The sequence below is a fragment of the Drosophila nasuta genome, chromosome 3, assembly GCF_023558535.2.
Source record: "Drosophila nasuta strain 15112-1781.00 chromosome 3, ASM2355853v1, whole genome shotgun sequence".
Classification (NCBI taxonomy): domain Eukaryota; kingdom Metazoa; phylum Arthropoda; class Insecta; order Diptera; family Drosophilidae; genus Drosophila; species Drosophila nasuta.
Window position 1 is genome coordinate 45,173,115 of NC_083457.1, and position 18,295 is coordinate 45,191,409.

General features: G+C 41.5%; 3 protein-coding genes across 4 annotated transcripts; all 3 read right to left on the reverse strand.

Annotated features, from left to right (window-relative positions):
- Positions 1-3,722: 3,722 nt before the first annotated feature.
- LOC132788707 (chromosomal serine/threonine-protein kinase JIL-1) lies at positions 3,723-13,955 on the reverse strand. 2 transcript variants are annotated; one of them, XM_060796233.1, is made up of 8 exons: positions 13,130-13,955; positions 11,519-12,616; positions 8,273-8,341; positions 8,067-8,200; positions 6,481-6,565; positions 5,601-6,412; positions 5,090-5,541; positions 3,723-4,993 (listed from the first exon to the last, which is right to left on the reverse strand). In XM_060796233.1, exons 2-8 carry the CDS (start codon positions 12,546-12,548, stop codon positions 3,730-3,732), a joined length of 3,846 nt encoding a protein of 1,281 aa, XP_060652216.1. In that variant the 5' UTR covers positions 12,549-12,616; positions 13,130-13,955; the 3' UTR covers positions 3,723-3,729. The 2 variants fall into 2 exon arrangements, with proteins under 2 accessions (XP_060652216.1, XP_060652215.1); XM_060796232.1 differs by having other exon boundaries at positions 11,519-12,698.
- Positions 13,956-14,492: 537 nt separating this feature from the next.
- LOC132789019 (iodotyrosine deiodinase) lies at positions 14,493-15,478 on the reverse strand. The gene is made up of 2 exons (XM_060796750.1): positions 15,334-15,478; positions 14,493-15,277 (listed from the first exon to the last, which is right to left on the reverse strand). Exons 1-2 carry the CDS (start codon positions 15,476-15,478, stop codon positions 14,571-14,573), a joined length of 852 nt encoding a protein of 283 aa, XP_060652733.1. The 3' UTR covers positions 14,493-14,570.
- A 141-nt stretch (positions 15,479-15,619) lies between these two features.
- Positions 15,620-17,672, reverse strand: LOC132789017 (uncharacterized). The gene has a single exon (XM_060796748.1). The coding sequence runs from the start codon at positions 17,483-17,485 to the stop codon at positions 15,620-15,622; it is 1,866 nt and encodes a 621-aa protein (XP_060652731.1). The 5' UTR covers positions 17,486-17,672.
- Positions 17,673-18,295: the final 623 nt, after the last annotated feature.

An 18,295-nucleotide genomic window follows, 5' to 3' on the forward strand; every position in this document is an offset into this window, starting at 1 on the left:
TATTATTTGAAATAGTATTTTATTTTAACTTTATATACAAACTTTGGTGACTTATGCTCTAGTAAATTATCGTGTTCTTTATTTACTTTGCTATATTTATTTTACAATCTAAAAACAATGTCGCCAACGAAGTTAATTCGCAAGCAACCCGTAAATCGTTTTTGGGCGCTATATACAATGCGCTTTGATACTTGATGATAGATCGTGATAGAACGATCTATCGTACACATATGCTTCAATGATATATCGTATGCAGCAAAAGATATTTTTCATCTGTAAATATTGTAACATTAAGAATTAATCGATTAAATATCTATCGAGTTAGAAGCCCGATCGATAGGTGTATCGGTCGAGCACGAGACGAAAGTGCGATCACTATGTAAAGAACGATGAGAAAAAGAACAAGTTGTGAAATAAAACTGAGATAAAAAATATAAAAACCTGACAATTACATATCAGGTGTGGGATAAAGGCCCGAAAAACGAGAAACTCCGTGTGATGCGATATAAAGATATATTGAGAAAATCAAGACCTGACCTAGTTGCGATTTTGGAGAGAAAACACGTGCGTTTCGAGGAAGACGCTACCATTTATCAATTGCGGGCGGCTGCGAGAGTTGGGATGGCAAATATGGAGGAAGGAAAAGTGGAGAAGCTGCATCTGGAGGAGCGGGAGCTGAGCAACGGCTCGCCTGTAGAAGCGGCATTCTCAAGTCCGGATAATAACGTTGGCGTCGGTGGTGGTGAAATTGCCCCTATTGGACATGAGAGTGAGAGAGACAGCGATAGTGTTCTGAGAAATGGCGGCAGTGTGGCGGCGTCTGGCGAGGTTTTGGAAGTTTCGAACATTGCGGTCGTGAACATGCAGCATCGTGATCAAGTGGCGGCGAACGTAGAGGCAGAAATTCAACATTTGCAACAAGTCGAGGTGGCAACGGAGGATATAATTCGATTCGTCGTTGAAGGCCTAGGAGACAATTCGGGAGCTGCGTCTGCAATGGCTTATTGCGAATCGTTGGATGAGCTGCGCACAAAAATTACGATTTATGACAAAATAAAGAAGGTGCCCGTCCAGCCGTCGAAAGGAGAGGAGCAGCCTAAGACGATGACTTGTTAGAAAACTTTGAGGAAGAACGCATAGAGAACCGTAGAGAGAACCATAGAGAAAACTTAGTTAAGAACCGTAGAGACAACCTTGTGGGAATCAGTAGTGACAACCTTATAGAAAGCCTTTTAGAAATCCGTAGAGACACACCAGGGGATAGTGCGTTGTTAGATAGCTTTTGTGAAGATCCTTTAGAGAGACTACGAGTTATAATGGAAGAGAACCTTAGTGAAGATTCTTTAAATAACGGTGGAGTTAATTGCGAGGATGTGAATAGGGATGACATGGACGGTGGTAAAAGGGCCTGGGGAGATGACAAGGTTGATAAATATGAGTTTCGTGAGGACGCGTTTTTGAAATCAATACCTTTAGTTGGAGTAGTGGGGGCAACACCTGAGGATGTAGACTTGATTTTACAAACGGAACAAATGAGGGATAAGGAAATAGTTCGATTGAGACAGAAACTAGAGAATGGAACCTTGCGTAGCTTTGAGTTGAGAGATGGACTAGTATGCAGAAAGAATAGAAATGATTCTTATTGTTTGTATGTACCCATTTGCATGGAAGAGCAGATTATTAGGAAATCGCACGAAATATTAGGACACCTAGCAGCGGACAAGTGCGTTAATGATTTGAGACGGACTTATTAGTTCCCAGACATGAAGTAGTTGATATTGATGACTGTCAGTTAACTCAATTGCCCTTTAGAGGCATTTTAGAGCCTGCTCGCCTTAAGCCTTGGATCACTGATGTTAATGATACAATTGCCCTTTGTATGTAGATCGTGGTCGATCTGTAGTCAGGTCGGCCGAATGTAAATATTGTAACATTAAGAATTAATCGATTAAATATCTATCGAGTTAGAAGCCCGATCGATAGGTGTATCGGTCGAGCACGAGACGAAAGTGCGATCACTATGTAAAGAACGATGAGAAAAAGAACAAGTTGTGAAATAAAACTGAGATAAAAAATATAAAAACCTGACAATTACACATCTGATTGTTTTATGTTATTCTCAAAACTCCCTTCCTTGTGTGAGTTTTGTTTATAACTTAAGTATATTGATTTAAATTACTTTATTTCTACGATAATATGAGGGGAAGCTTAAGAGTTTATTGCTTCACTTGTAAAAACTATCTGTGTGTGTTTTTGTGTTTGTGGTTCTTTGATTATTACAATTAATTTAACCCAGTATTTTGTATTTTGGCTTGCACTTAAACAGTAATTAATATACTTTATTTTGTTATTATTACTGTTTTTTTTGGAGTTTTCATTTGTTTTTCTTCGTTTTGTCTAAGGCAACTTGTTAAAAGGCAACTTTAATATATTAAATGTTGGGACTCCTCTTGCTCTTTCCACTTTCTCTCTACAGATCAGAAGATATGTCTGTGTTTGTGTGTGTGTGGGGAAATCATAAAGAAAATAATGTAAATCATTCATTATTGTAAATATTTGTATTTTTAAAAATTTTATTTCAATTCAATTCATACATTAATTTTTTGAGGCGCTAAAAATTTCATAGTTCTAACAAAATAAGCGGCATAAAAAGCAAGTTAACAATGAGGAGAAATATTAATAAAATTAATTAATTATGTGTACAATTGTATCTGAAGAATAGAAAATATAAGAGCTATTTGCACTTAGTAATGCACTATTTTTTTTTACCTCTGTTCTTAGTTCTTGTGGGTTAACAATAATTTGTAAACTTAACGTAGAGCACAACTTAAAGCGTATTATCTATATTATTATTATTATTATTCTATTATTCTCTCTTTATATGTATTTTTATATATGTGTGTATGCGTGTCTGTCTATATATATAATTTATATACTAATTCCGCAAAAGCATTTTTATGCGATTCAAAAATTTTTAAAATTTCGCACTTGCCCAAACATTGCGTATTGTAATTGTTTGGTGTTTTATTTCCTGAACTTTTTACACAAAAAAATACGCTAAATTAAATTAGAAGAAAACAAAAAATGTTCTAAAAAAAAAAAACAACGAGCGTGTCGCGTTTATGAGGGAATTGTAGGTTTGTATGGGCGTTTCTTTACTTTTGTGTGAACGTGTGTGTGTGTGTGTGTGTGTAGGGTGGGTGTTAATATTTCAAAAGTCAAAATACAACTTAGACTGTAAGTCCTTAGAATATAACAACGGCTAAATCTCTATTGATAACAGGATCTTTGGTGCTGCGCCATGATCCATTTTACGCCCACATTCTCTCCGCTTTTCACATTTGCTCTCCTTAATTGCTAACTATACAATACAATGCAGATTTGTGTGTGTCTATACTCCTATATGGTTGCCAATTGGCCGCGTCGTAGGCGTCTCATGGTCCTCGTTCTCGTTCTCGTTCTCGTCGTCGTCCTCGTCCTTGTCCTCGTCACTTCACTATCGGTCCGTCGTCAGCTGCACAGCTTCGTCCACTGTCCACTTGTCGCCGCCGCGAGCATCGCTTGCAATTGCCGTTGCTCCTCCGCTGTCTCTGTGTCAAGCTTCGCCTGCTCTTCATCCTCGTCTTTATAAACATCCTCAACAACCTCCTCTTCGTCCTCATCCTCGGTCTTCACGTCCAGCAGATCCACAACGATCGCTGCCGCCTCCGCATACTTTCCACGCAGTCGTCAGTCAAATACATAACGCTGTCGCAGCGCACGCGCTCTTTCCGGCTGGACACGTGTTGGCGCCCTTGCCACTTTCGGCTGCTTCGCCTTGCGCTTGGCCGGCGGTCGTGGTCGTGGAAATATCAGTGGCTTCTCGTAGGCCTCGTCCAGGAGTTCGGTTTTGATGGTGGGCGCACAGTAGACGCGTCGTTGCTTCTTGAAACGCTGCTTCAGCACCTGTTGCACACCATTGAGCAGTAGACAAAAGTGCCGCCAGCTGGCGCGCGTCTTGCGCAGGTTGCCCTTCACCTTTTTGAAGCCCTGCAGATCATCCAGCGGCCGCGGTGACTTGGCTCTCCTCGGTGACTTGGCTCTCCTCGGTTGTCGATGCTGCTGCAGTTCCGCCTCCACCGTCGGTGCCAGCTGTTGCATCAGCAGATACAGCCCGGCCTTGGTGTCCTCTGGCTCTGGCGGCGTGCCCGCCGTTTGACGCAGTTCGGTGCGACGTTGTTGTCGCGTCCGTGGACGTTGCTCCCCGTCAATGCGCAGCGGCGGCACAGTTGCTGGTGGCAACATTTGCGTTGGCGGCTCGGCGACAAATGCCTCGCCTTCAAACTGCGGCTGAGGTGGCGGCGGCAGTTCTACGTAGTACTCGTCAGGCAGTCGCAATGGTGGCGCATTCTCATCGAAGCCCAGGCAATCGGTGAGTTCCGCAAAATCGGGATCAAACACCTCCTGCACAACCAAATCATCATCCTCGTGGTGATGTGGCAGTTGTTGTTCGTCTGTCGCGGTGACTAACTTGGCTGGCAACTCGATTGCGGGCTGCTCCATGGTGTCCTCGCTGAGATCGACAACCACTTGCTCGGGCAGTGGCACAATGTCCACATCGGGATCGCTGGTCGGCTGCTGTTGTTGCATCCACTCGCTGTCGAGTATGTCGCTCAACTGCGGCCTATTCGCTGGATCCTTCTGCAGGCACCAGCTGACCAATTGCTTGAACTGCGGACTTGCGTTGAGCCAACGATGCGAGGTCTGATTGAAGGTCTCCTTCTCCATGCGCTTGCGCAGCTTGTGATGTGCCTCGGGATTGTGATCATTGTCGCCGCGGTACATGCGATATGGCGCATGACCCACCAGCATCATGTAGAGCGTGGCACCCAGGCCATAAATGTCCACGGCCGGCGAATAGGTGACCACATTGGGATCCTTGAGCAGCTCTGGCGGCGCATAGTCCAAAGTGTAGCGCGGCTTGTCGCGCCAGCTCTGGAACTTGCTGTTGTAGCTGCAAAGGTGAAGAGCAAAACGTTATACTGATACTGATCGATTAAAGAAATCTCCCCCCTATATCCCCGTAATATGCAATTAAATGAAAACTCACCATGCGTTGCCAAAGTCGACCAGCCTAACGTCCATGCGATCGCGACTTACAAACATAATGTTCTCGGGCTTGAGGTCTCCGTGAATGAAATGCTTGGAGTGCACATACTGTATCGCTTCGACCAGTTGCACAAAGATCTCGCGGCACACGTCCTCATCGAGCTTCTTTGCCTGCAAATGGACGGCCAACTCCTCGCCACACAAACACTCTGTGATGATCCACACCTCGCACTTGTCCCGGAACGCGCCATAATAGTTGACTATGCGCTCATGACCGTGCTTGTCCAACGCACACGAGGTGAGCGCATCCACCTCGGAGATGCGGAACTTGGACAGCGGTATCACCTTGGCCATAAACACAATCTCCACGTCAATCACAAAATAACATGTGCCATTGGCACCACGCGTATGGCGAGAACCAAGCGTAAAATCATCGGGTCGACAGGGAATATTCTGCAAAATAAATGCAAGAATTAAATATGCTGTTTGAAAGTTACATCGTCAAAACTCACCTGCAGATCCGGATTGCAGTACTCGATCTGACAATGATTGTCGCGACGCATTTGCTCCAAATGCTCGGGCGCCACATAGGTGTAACCACGGAACAATTGGATGCGTGCAGGGGGCGCATCACACTCGGGATCCTCAGGCGTCTGATCTGTGAATTCGCTGCTAAAGTTTTGAACATCGTCCTCGGCAGTAAGGGTTGGTTTGTACGGCGCCTTTCGACGTTTGCTGCGCAACTCCTGCCAATTGATGCCGTTAAAGAATGGATGATCCTTAATTTCGCTAGCATCACGATGATTGCCACCCAGCCGACGCTTGGGATTCTTCTCGAGCATCTTGATGACAAAGTCGCGTGCCTGAGGACTGAATGATGATGGGATCAGCGGCTGCTCCTTTTGTATGCGTCTCGAGATCTCCGATTGTTGACTTTGCCCATCCGAGGTGGCAAATGGTGAGGCACCGGTGAGTAGCTCAAACGTCAGCACTCCCACCGACCACCAGTCGACGGCACTGTCGTGTCCTGGCGGCCCAGTGCGTATAATCTCCGGCGCCATGTACTCCAAGGTGCCACAGAAGCTGTGCGCACGATAGTCGTACTCCGCCGTGAGTATCTTGGACAGACCGAAGTCGGAGAGCACAATGTGACCGTCGGCATCGAGCAGAATGTTCTCCAGCTTAATGTCGCGATAGATAATGCCCAGCTGATGCAACTGCTCCAGTGCCAAAACTACTTCGGCTATGTAGACGCGAACGCGAGCTTCCTCGAAATATTCGGCATGATAAATATGCATAAAAAGCTCTCCACCACTGGCGTAGTCTGCGGAATACAACGAGATTAGTAAATTTATCGAAAATGCAGCAAAGCCAATCTTTTGTATAGCTTACCCAGCACTAAATACAGCTTTGACGATGACTGAAATGCGTAATGCAAGCCGACCAGGAACGGACTACGCTGCACAGCCTCCAGCACCTGAAAAATGGCATACAAATCATTTAATTATTCGTTCGATTAATTATTTAGAAATACATAAGTACATTTTTGTAATTATTTAATATCGATTACTGCACAAGCTGCGCGTTAATCGATAATCTTTTGTTTGTTTTGCTGCTGGCGTTCGGCTTTAGCGGCCATCTTGTTTATTTACTTAATATTTTTTGCGGCAACGTTCGCTCGTTGTTATTGTTTGGGGAATTTTTTGTTGTTGCTAGGCCCAGCCGATTGTATAGATAACTGTACAAAACAGCTGTTTTAGCCACATCCCTCCAGCACAATAAAATACCCAAACACTGCATATTGCCCCATATGTATATACATATGCATGTATTTCCCTGCGATGCTTAATACATACATATAAATGATGGATTTGTCAAATTTGCATGTCTTCTTATGAACAACGCAATATATACTCATGAAATATAAAAATATTTTATGCCTTTGCAAACAATAATTAATTGTCATGCATAGCGAAATATTGATCTTGTGCGTGAAAGTAAAAAGATTTCTGTGCGCGCCATTTATTTTCATATTGAAATTATTTACACTTCTTTCTCTTTGTATTTTGGCGCATAGACAATTGGTAAGCATCTCTGATGTGCTTTGTTGTCGTTTAACTTTCACATTTTATATTTTGACAAAACCAACAAGAGTTAAAAGCGTAAGCAGGAAATTCATATAGAATGTATAAATGTATGTGCGTTCAACAGAGCCGGCATCCACTTCCCCCTCTCTTTGTATTTTATGCCACATCAATCTGGGTTAGTAGCACAGTCGTCATAGTCATCGTTATGTACCTTGAAATACATTGTAAGTGTATTACAAGTGCGTAAGAGCGAGATAGTTACATTGATACAATGAACGCACTCTCTGTTAAAGCATTTAACATTATTCGGCCAAACGATGCCCTTGTGTGTATGTGTGTTTCTGGCTGTATGTCTAACACTCTCACTCCTGCTACACCTGTTTGCAGTTATTTAATCAAGTTTTGCATTAGCTTTTCTATTTTCAATGCCGCCTACCTCTGAACCGGTCGTGATTGAATGCATACATACACACAAATACATCCATCCATACATGCATGTAGTTGTAGTAGATCAGCTTGCTCTCAACTAGCTCTCTCGCTCTCTTCGGTTCTTTCTCTTGTTGGCATCCCGTTAGCTTTTTGCCGGTGCAACAAGTTGAGCGAGCTTACACACGTACACTTGTATGTGTGCCACGTTTGGATTCTCACTACATTTTTTTTTTGGCTACATTTGCTTTTGGCTCTCCCTCTCTCTCTTTTTTTAGTGTCTGCTTCTTCTTCTGCTTTTAGTGTACGTGCATCAGACGAAGGTTTCATTTCAATTAGCTTCGCTTTTCGATCGTGTGATTAGCACACGTTTTTACCCGTCATTGAAAGGGTCTGCTTACGTTGATGTGTATATGTGTGGGTATTTCTTATACTCTTCACATTCATTCTTCTTATTTCACTTACCACACGTTCCGTTTTTGTATGCTCAGCCGTTTTGCGCTTTTGCACTACGGTGATCTTATTGAGCACTTTCATCGCATACAATTTTCCAGCATCGTGCCTGGTCAACTTTCGTACCAAAAACACGCGTCCATAAGCTAAGTATAAAAATGGAAAGATATTAATTAGTATATATATATTGTATTTTTATTGGTAATAAATATACTTACCGCCCGTGCCAAGCACGCGAATTATTTTAAAATCATTCAAGCTCACTTGCTCATCGCTGTACAGTTTGACTGAAATACAAAAGATAAAAATAGAATGCAATGGAATTGATTAGCATATGCACATAGCATAATTGAAAATAAGAGGCAATAACTAGTAACAAAAACACACTGAGACAGCATCATCTAAAATCAATACACAACATTCTCTCACACACATGTCAAGTTCTATAGACACTAAGCAAGAGAGAAGCTATGAAGAGCGTGAAACTATTCAATTGCTTGTTTTGTACTTGTTTGACACATGTGATTAGCATTATCACAATTAAGTAGCGACGCAGCACGTGCGACTCTTTTACAAGCAACGATTACGCTCTGTTATTAACATACACACAATTCTGCATACATACACACTTTTGCAAACATTCTGCAAATGAAGAACAACAACAATAATCAGTATCGGGCGCCATTGCAGCAGGTGGCTGACCCACTGAGAGCGCAAAGTGTATGTGTATGTGCAAGAAGAGCAATACACTGCGCAGCAGCCAATCAAATCAGGCCTGTTAACCAGCTCTGCTCTCTCCTCCTGCCTGCTACACAGGCTTATCGGTTCATTGGCCCTGTCTAGAATTTTTGGCAATTTTCAGACGACATTACACATACGAGTAGAATAATATCGCTATTGAAAAATATGAAATACATTGCGACCAATCAAGCCTCTGTATATTTACCATAAAATTCCCGAGTGATTAATAAGTTTATTTCTTTACTCCTAGGCACACAAAAAGTAGGGTATTTAAAGAATATGTACAGTAGTATTTGACAGTCTGTGTCGGCCTTAGAGTAGAGAGCACCAACAAGTGAAAGAGATAGAGCGACAGTGAGTTGAATGCCATTGCTGGACATTTGTCCTTGAACCTGTGGCCTTTTTGGCTTCGACGAAATTCATTTGAAACACTCATTTCAGCAGAAACACGATTAGTGATGTACACACAAATACATATCTGTCATTACGAATGGAAAGAGGAGTAATAATCAAACTGTAAATAGATGTAATTTCTACAACAGAAGTAAAATGTTTAGATTGTTTATTCTCGGTGCATTGACATAAGACAACAGCAGGTTAATGAAATCACCTTGCTTACTAATTGTTGCACTAAACCAGTTACATATTATATGTATATAATAAATATATATACTTGATTTCGGAAATTCAAGTTGCTAAACACGCGACGTAAATTTACTTTAGCGAATTCATTTTGAGTTTTTTTAAAGGGTGCATTGAACCCTGTGTAGTAAGCTCTTTCCTTCTTGGGTGACGTAGGCGGTATAAATATTAAAAAAAAAAAAACACAAAACAAAAAATAATTCATTTGAATGGCGAACAAATTTATTGATCCAACAAGCAGTAAGAGTAGTAGGAACAAGAAAAACTTAAATCGAATCGAGCTGCTTATGTATATGCTCTATTATAAGCGCGCTGATAAAGTAATTCACTAGAATTCTTATCATTGTTTATTACGTCTACACGGTATAGAGAAAGGCTGGGGCAGAAAATAGCTAGTTCACAACACAGAACTAAACCAAAATAATTGCAAATGCTAAACAATAATAAAACTGCAACGAGATCAACACGAACTTTATGTATGGAAACTTGTTTTATTTTTGCCGTTTTTAATTGCTATCAAAATGGCCATCAAAAATTGCACATTTCACAAAATAAAATGATATACATATATGTATGTTATAATTGTTATTACATTTTATTTTTAAACTGCAAAAGCATACAACAAGCGGGCAAGCAAAATTATGACCTTGAGCGACAAGTGTATTTTTTAGTTGCCTCCTAAATTGTGTTTAACCACAAAATGTGTTTTCATTTTGATATAATCCTAAAATATGATAAACAGCTGCAAAGTGAAATTCATTAGGCTTGTTTTATCATCATTGGTTTACGAGTTATGCTAAGTGCACGCACGCAACATTCCTTTAGTGATAAGCAGATCTATGTTAATGAGCTGTTAGCATATACAAAATGTTTAACGTAAATTAGATGTGATCGTCAAATTGGGAGTGCGGTGCTGTACACACCACAGAATGGGCCCAACAGCTGTCTTAATGTCTGGCGCACGCACACAAACGCACAGAGCCGTTACAGAGAGAGAGAGAGTGTGTGAGCGTTCTCTCACTCTCATGCTGTGGAAGGGCAAGATCTGGCAAACGCATGATAACAGAAAATGCATTTGCGAAAAGGGAAGTTTAGTGGAGAGAATGTCCGTTTATCTTGTTATCTTAGCGTCATGTTTCCACTTATGCTCAAAAGGTAAATAACAAATTGTCAATTAGGCATAAAAGCTAACGTGTTTATCATATTCTATGTATAGACACATATGTATGCATTTGTTGCTGGGTAAATTGCAGTGCCAAGTTCAAGTAAATCAATTGCCTATATACACATGCACAACACACACATACAAAGATTACAACACCAGACACCAGAGTTATGCATAGACACAGCCAACGAAACGTCATGTCTGATTGTCGTTGTGTGGTGAGTTAAGGTGAGTTGAGTTTATTTTTGGGGTGAATTGCAGCAGGCGAACAACGCACAAACAGCCAGCCAAATAGCAATAAGCTAAGTATGTCAAGGTTGAATGCATGTGCCCCACTTTTGAAAGGAGTACGAGAGAGGACGAGGACGAGGTCATTGCATTGACCACCGCTCGCAACCATCTCAACTTTCTAGCCTAGGTCAGACGACAACGTCACCGCCCGCTTATCAGTTTCAAGCACGAACATTATTAGAGTCTAGAATTATTAGGAAGAATAACACTTCCAAAGAACATAAACATTTCATATTTTAATATAACAAATCTAATTAACCTATACTATAGTTGTTCATTTGAGTTAAATACAAGTTCTGATTGCTTTTGAAAATGAAATAAACAAATAGTTTAACTTAAAAGAAAATCATATATGAATAAAATGTTTAAAATATCTTCAAAAACAATATAGTAAAGTCGCTTATCTTTGTGAAATGCAACTATTAAACCATTATTATAGAAAATGTACTTATTTGGAAACACGAAAGAAATAAACAAATGACTGAAAAAGGCCAAAAAAAGAGTAAATTTTAGACTAATTCTAAATCTATAGATAACTATAGTTATATAGATCTATTCGCAAAATATTTAAAAAGATGGCACTGTACGTTTTGAATGCTAATGAATTGGAATTTCTTCTACTCACCATAGGAACGCAAGTCCGTCACGTTCTCTAAATCCCGCTGATGCGCCTCGTTTTCGAGATCCAGTGGATTGGTGTTGCTTGTGGGAAACGTGTATGTGGATGGTGATGTGTTGTTGGCAGCTGCTGCTGCCTCTGCTGCCGCCGCCGCTGCTGCTGCCGCGGCTGCTGCGGCCGCTGCATTGTTGTTGTTTTTATTATTGGGATGCCTTAAAGTGCTGCTGCTGCTGCTCGCAGCTGAGGCGGTGACTGTGGCGGGGGCGGGTGCTGTTGACTCATGGATCTCCAAGTCGCTGTCCTCCTCCGTTTCTTGGTCATAATATTCGGCACATTCATCGTTCTCCTCCTCGCTGTCCGCATCCGAAATGCAAACGACTTCCGGCGATGCGATTGGTTCATTTGTCGGTGACGCTGGCGAGGCTGGCGAGGGGGGTGTTGGTATGGTGGATATGTTATTGCGGTAACTGTATTCCACAGTTGTGCTTTTTGTTGTTGTTGTTTCTGGATTTGTATTAGAGCTTTGCTTCTTCTTCGTGTTGTTATTGTGATATGGGCGCACATTGTTGTTGGTCTTCTTGCTGTTATTGTTGTTATTATTGTAGTTAACAGTTTTGCTGTTATTGTTGTGACGTTGTTGTTGCCCAGTCGATGAGCTTGACGCTGAGCTGGGGGAACTCGAGATGGCAGTCGACGATGCTTCCGTCAACTTGACATGCTTGCTGTTGTTGCTGCTGCTGATGCCATTGGTCAAGTGCTGCTGCTGCTGTTGTTGTTGTTGTCGTTGTCGTTGTTGCGATTCATCGTCGCTTTGCCGCCGACGCTTTGTCGACGTTTTCCCACTTCCATTACCATTCGTTGTCGCGTGTCCATTGATGTGTTCCATCATTTTTTCAATATCCTCTCGCGGAGGCGGCGCTGCTGGCAGCGGAGGTTTACGTCTGCTTTTCGTGTTTTTATTGCTGCTGCTACTAACGATTTCGCACTGATTGCGCTGGAGTTGTTGTTGTGGCTGTTGCTTCTGTAGACGACTCATGTTTGTCTGCAGCAATATTGTTTACTGTTACTACTACGTATTATGTCTTACGTAGTCAATAAGAGTGGCTGTTAATTGATATATTATAACTGTTTAGGTTGGCTGCAGCTGATTAACAACATCATATTGAGCTGATGGAGCGAAAGAGAGCTGTGAAGAGAGCAAAAAGCAAAGGGACTAATAGTTTTACGCTCTCTTTCTCGCTCTCTCTCCCCCGTCAGTCAACTGACAATATGGTACAGTTTGGTCTAGAGATGAGCGCGTGTATGCGATGATTGCAAACTCACTTCACTGTATTCATTTAACAATAGGAATGCTTATGAACTTTTATTTGCAAAACGATAAATCGATTACGATTATTAGACGGGTGCAACACATCTATGTATTTCAATAACTTTCAACACTTTATTCTTATATCTGTATATTTTCAAATTGATTAATTATTAATATTCAAGCACATTCTATGCTTTTTATTTACACGTAAGCACGAACACGTCACGCTCCCATCTCTAGTACAGTTTAGACACAAGCACCGACTAAAAAACTTTGCATGAACTACAACAACAAACATTACAACTCACCTCTCAAGGCGACAATACAAAAGGCGCAAAAGTGTCGGCAATAATAATTTAGCCCAATTATTATGTTTGCATTCGTTTTAAGAATAAAACCTTTCGATAATGACGAGTTTTATGTTTAAAGATATCATTTAAACATATGTATATATTGTATTTTTGTAAAGCCCTGGCTTAAATATTATTCAACCATTTGTTAGTACAAATTTTGTGATTATCACGAATTTCATCGATTGCGTTTTGCGCTTGCTCTTCGTATGCACTATATTTTTTGATTTGCCTCTTTCTTACTCACACACTCACACGCACACTCGCAGGCGTTTTTCGGCTACGTTTCACGTTTGTTTTGTTTTGACTTGCAGATTCTCTGGAGTGCAATAAGTGCGACTTATTTTAAATTCCAATTGACGATAAAATCGATCTCGTCGGAAATGAAAACCTTATAGTATTTGTTGTAGACATATGTATATATATAAATATATCTATGTATAATATGTGTGTGGTTTTTACAAGTTTTTACCGCCGCTTTCTACTTTATATGCACACACACGCACTTGAGCACACACACAAACCAACACCAATGCGGCGCGACGCTCTTTGCCATCTGCTTTGCGCTCTCATTCTTTCCCACTTATTTGCTGCTGCTGTTGCATCGACAGTAACGCACACGTTTATGATTATTCGAAATGTATCTGCAGGCCCGCATTTGCTTAAACGATTGCATGTGCACATAACTTTCAACAATTTAGTAACATTTATTTATTTATTCACTCGGTTCTCTAGTTATTTTGTTAAATTCCCCGACGGCGCCACCGAACACATTGAAGTTATTTATAAAATGACTCGCTGCAAACGTGACCGCATCTTTCATCTGAAAAGGTATTAATTTGCGTCGAAAATATACCATTTATACTATCGCTGTTTTGAAATGGCCTTTTATATGATTTTTACAAGCAAACCCCTATATTGTTCATTACTTAAATTTAAAATCGATGCATCTTAACAGTTAAAATTCAAAGTTGAAAAAGAATTTACTAAGAATGGAACTTCCACTTTGAATACCAAAATCTTACATTTCCATTACTTTGGTCACTCATGCCTACTGAGGGAATATCGATAGGTAAACCCTTATTTTGCGAATAATCGAATCAAACTGAATTCATTAAATTTTTAAATAATAATACGATGCAGAAATAAAATAGAAATAACATCTGCATCTAGGTCCACAAATTAAGAATTGATCGTGACTGACAATTATATCTATATCTAGGACCTCAAATTAAACATTGATCGTGACTGACAGTTACAGCTGTTTTGTCAGCAGTCACAATAGTCGATATCGACGAGCCACCACTATTAATTCAAATACTTTTCTTTTTGTAGCTGGGCTATGGAGCTGAATTTAATTAAATTAACTTAGATTTAAAGTGAGCGCATCGAAATGTAATTAATATTTCACCATGATGTCTTCAAGAGACTTGCGTTCTAAGTCTGGTACCTTGCAGTCTTCGGCCGCATAACCAACTGCTAGCAAAATTAAAAGTTTCTCGTTTGCCGGGCGATCGAGCAAACGCCGCAGGGCGGGTCCACAATTTAAGGGCGTGGTGACCAGCGAACAGAGCCCAGCTGCTTGTAAGGCGCAGAGCAGCATACCAGCTGCTATCGAAGTGGATATCTCTTTATAATAGTGCAGTTTCTTACGCCCATCCGCCGTCAATCCGTGCGTCTGCTTAAAGATTAGAATGAGATATGGAGCATCACTAAGATACGGCTTTGTGGACGTTGTTTGGAGTGGTCGCAGATCCGTCACCCACTGTGCATGCATGCGTTGACTGTAGTTAATATATTCCTCCTGCTCCACTATCTGCCGCACCGACTGCTTGATTTCCGAATCTACGATCACACAAAACGTCCAGGGTTCGGTGTGGGCGCCACTTGGTGCTGTGCCTGCCGCACGTATGCAATCTTCAATGACCTCCTGCGATGGTTGCTTGTGTGGATTGAAGGCACGCACGCTACGACGGCCACGCATTACCTCGTAGAAGCGTCTGGCGCCATTGGGATTAAGACTCTGGCCCGGCACAAAGAGAACATGCGGCTTTTCCTCCAAGGCGGGCTGCAAGTCATCATCGGCAGTTGACTGAGGAAAGTTAACTGAAGTGGCGAACGTTATTAATACACAACAATAGTAGACTGATTAGTGTTTTTACCTGCAATATCTTCTTCGCCTTCCAATTCCTTTTTAATCACTCGTCTTCTTTGTCTTAGGTATTTGATGGACAACGCCAGAAGCACTCCTAGTACTATAGTGGGCCAATGCTGCAGCAACTTGGAGCTGTTGAGCAACGCTTCCATCTTCGCTTGCAGTTGTTGAGAAACTGTCCAAAAGATAAGCACAAATGTCGCTTTAACTTTCGCTTATCGCTCTCCCACAAAACTTGGTCAGGGACGTCGATCAGCTGGTCCAACTGATAACGAAAGAAATGGGAGGCGCTCTCAGTGCTTGCAGCAGTAGGGACAACGTGTGGCATTCGCTGGACAGGGGATGCGTTGCATGGGAGTCGCCTCCCGGTTGATGAGACAATTGGTTGCCGCTGAACAATTGCAATGCTGTTTTTGCGCCTGCGATTCTCTTCGACCAGCCGACGAAGACTCTAGGCTTTTGCATGCAGCCGGATCGGTTTTGCTGTGAATCATGTTGCGTTTTTGCACTTCACGCAGTATTTCAATGATGCGCCACTTGGCATCGTAGTAGATGAAATCTGGCGATGCACTCAGCTCTATTTTAATCATCTCACACAACATATTCAGTTGCTCTTGATTGCCTGGATACGTTGGTTGCGATTGCTGTGATGGTCTTCGCTGCTGTTGCTGCAGCAGGCTTGTCTTTGCACTCTGACTATCGGAATAGTACGAGTTGACCTGATATGGGGCACGATCTACGCTGCCGCGATGAACTGAAGTTGAGGCTTGAGATGATCTAGTTGATTGCAGTGATTTCCTTGTGTCTAGAGGCTCTTGAGATTTGCCAAGACGGTTACACTCTTTATCGCAGGGGCCCTGACATCGATCGCTTGGTAGATCTGATTTCCAGGATAATCGCTTATTGGAGGAATCTCGCCTGGCTTCAAGGCTGCCTTGCTCTGACAATTCTGTTGAACCCTTCTGCTGAGCTGGCGTTTTTTTGCCAAAAGAGAATTGCTTATGTGACGCATCTTTGTGATCGGATTTGGACTTCTGTGGCGCATGTTGGTTTTCGGTTATTGACTTTCTTGGCGCATCGTGATGATCGGTTATTGACTTCCTTGGCGCATCGTGATGATCGGTTATTGACTTCCTTGGCGTATCGTGATGCTCGGTTACTGACTTCCTTGGCGTATCGTGATGCTCGGATAACGATATCCTTGGCGCATCATGATGTGCGACCTTGGACTTCTTTGCTGCATCTTCTTCCACGGTCTTGCCACTTTTTGCCGTCTCCTCACTATGCCTTGATAATCGCTTCTGAAGTGCCGATGAGGTAGTTTCCGCAGCTGGCTTCTCAGGCGATGTTTGCTTGGCCTCCAAGACAGCAGGAGGCTTCTCTTTCGGCACTAAATCGTCCTCGCTCTTGGCATTCTTTTTGGTCTGCTTCTTCTTCTTGCCGAAGAAAAAACATTTACCAGCTGACGAGCGATTAAGATGCTCTCCGATCAAGTCATCGCCGCTGGACATAATGCGATCAGTGCCATCTGAGGTGCAACTATTGTACGAAATGAAGTCGTCTGTGCAGGTTTCCTTTGGCGGTAAATAAGCTGCACTGTCCCAGCTAAACCGTAGAAAAGGCACCAGGAATAGAAATTCATTGTAATATTTCATGGATGGCTTCAACAGTTCGCCAAATCTTCGATAGCCGTTCTCAATAACGATGTATTCGCGTTCGAAGAGCAGACGCAGCTCATGAATGTAGCTCTGAATCTCTTGACATGTTTTGCTCGGAAAGAAACTGGAAATTTTTGCGTAGCTTGTATCCTCACAATTGGAATCGCCATAATCGGGATGATTGGGATTATAGAGGTTCTCTTGGCTTTGGTAGAGTCGTATCAGCTTGCGTTTATCATGACTGGTTAAGGATGAACTTGAATACGACTTAATACGACTTATTTGAGACACTTTCCGCTGATTGGTCTTTGTTTTCCTCTTGAATCGTAGCAGAAAAGGTAAAATTTTGAAGAAGCTGCGAATTGCATGATTTTTGTGTGATTGATCACTAGTAGATCTGGAGATGTCTTCGACCCTCTTGACTGGCTTCGACTGGCTGCTTGTGGTCTTGGATATCATTGCGGAAGGCCTGGAAGAGTTTTGTTTGTGTTTTTGTGCCATCTTCGGCAATGCGGCGTTTCAGCAAATAGATGTTCGAGTTGCTTTGCAATTTGGGTTCGTAGTTCTGTGAAGGCAGCAGCATAATTACTTTTTATTTATATTTTAATTTTTGTAACACGGCACGAAAAATTAAAAAACATTCAAAATTTGAAACACTTAAAATTTTAAATGGCTGCCGTTATATGTAGAGTAGAGACTGCTTATCGATTGTAAATGCAAAGCAGAATTGATCGGAAAGGATTGAAAAAATCGATGCGCTACCTCTGTAAAGTCCGCCGTTAATAACAGCCAGATGGTGTTAAACTCTGTTAACTGGGCATTGGAAAGGGGCAGTGGTATATTTTGTGTTCTGCATAATAATATATACTTCTTTGATTAAAATACTGAAGTACTTTTAAAATACTTTTCAAGGTACTTCGCTTCAAGCTGCAGTCAATTTTTCCTTCATGTTATTAGTATTTTACTGTTGAATATTTCGAAAAGAGTATTTTTTAAATATAAATCTGAACAACTATTAGTGAAGGACATTCTTTACTGCTCATGCGTTTTTCTGTTTTGACTGCACTGATGTTGGCAAATGCAAAATCGATTTCTTTAAACATCGATCAATCGATTTTGTTATCGATATTTTCTTCATCTCTAACAACAATAATAAATAAATGAAGCAACAACAACAACAAACATACAACAATAAGTTACGTGAAAATATAAATGGAAATACGAGAAAAAAGCTAAATGACATGGTCAAATGCCACATACGTGAATCAGACAAATTGTTGTAAGCACACACTCGACGTCAATTAAATTGAA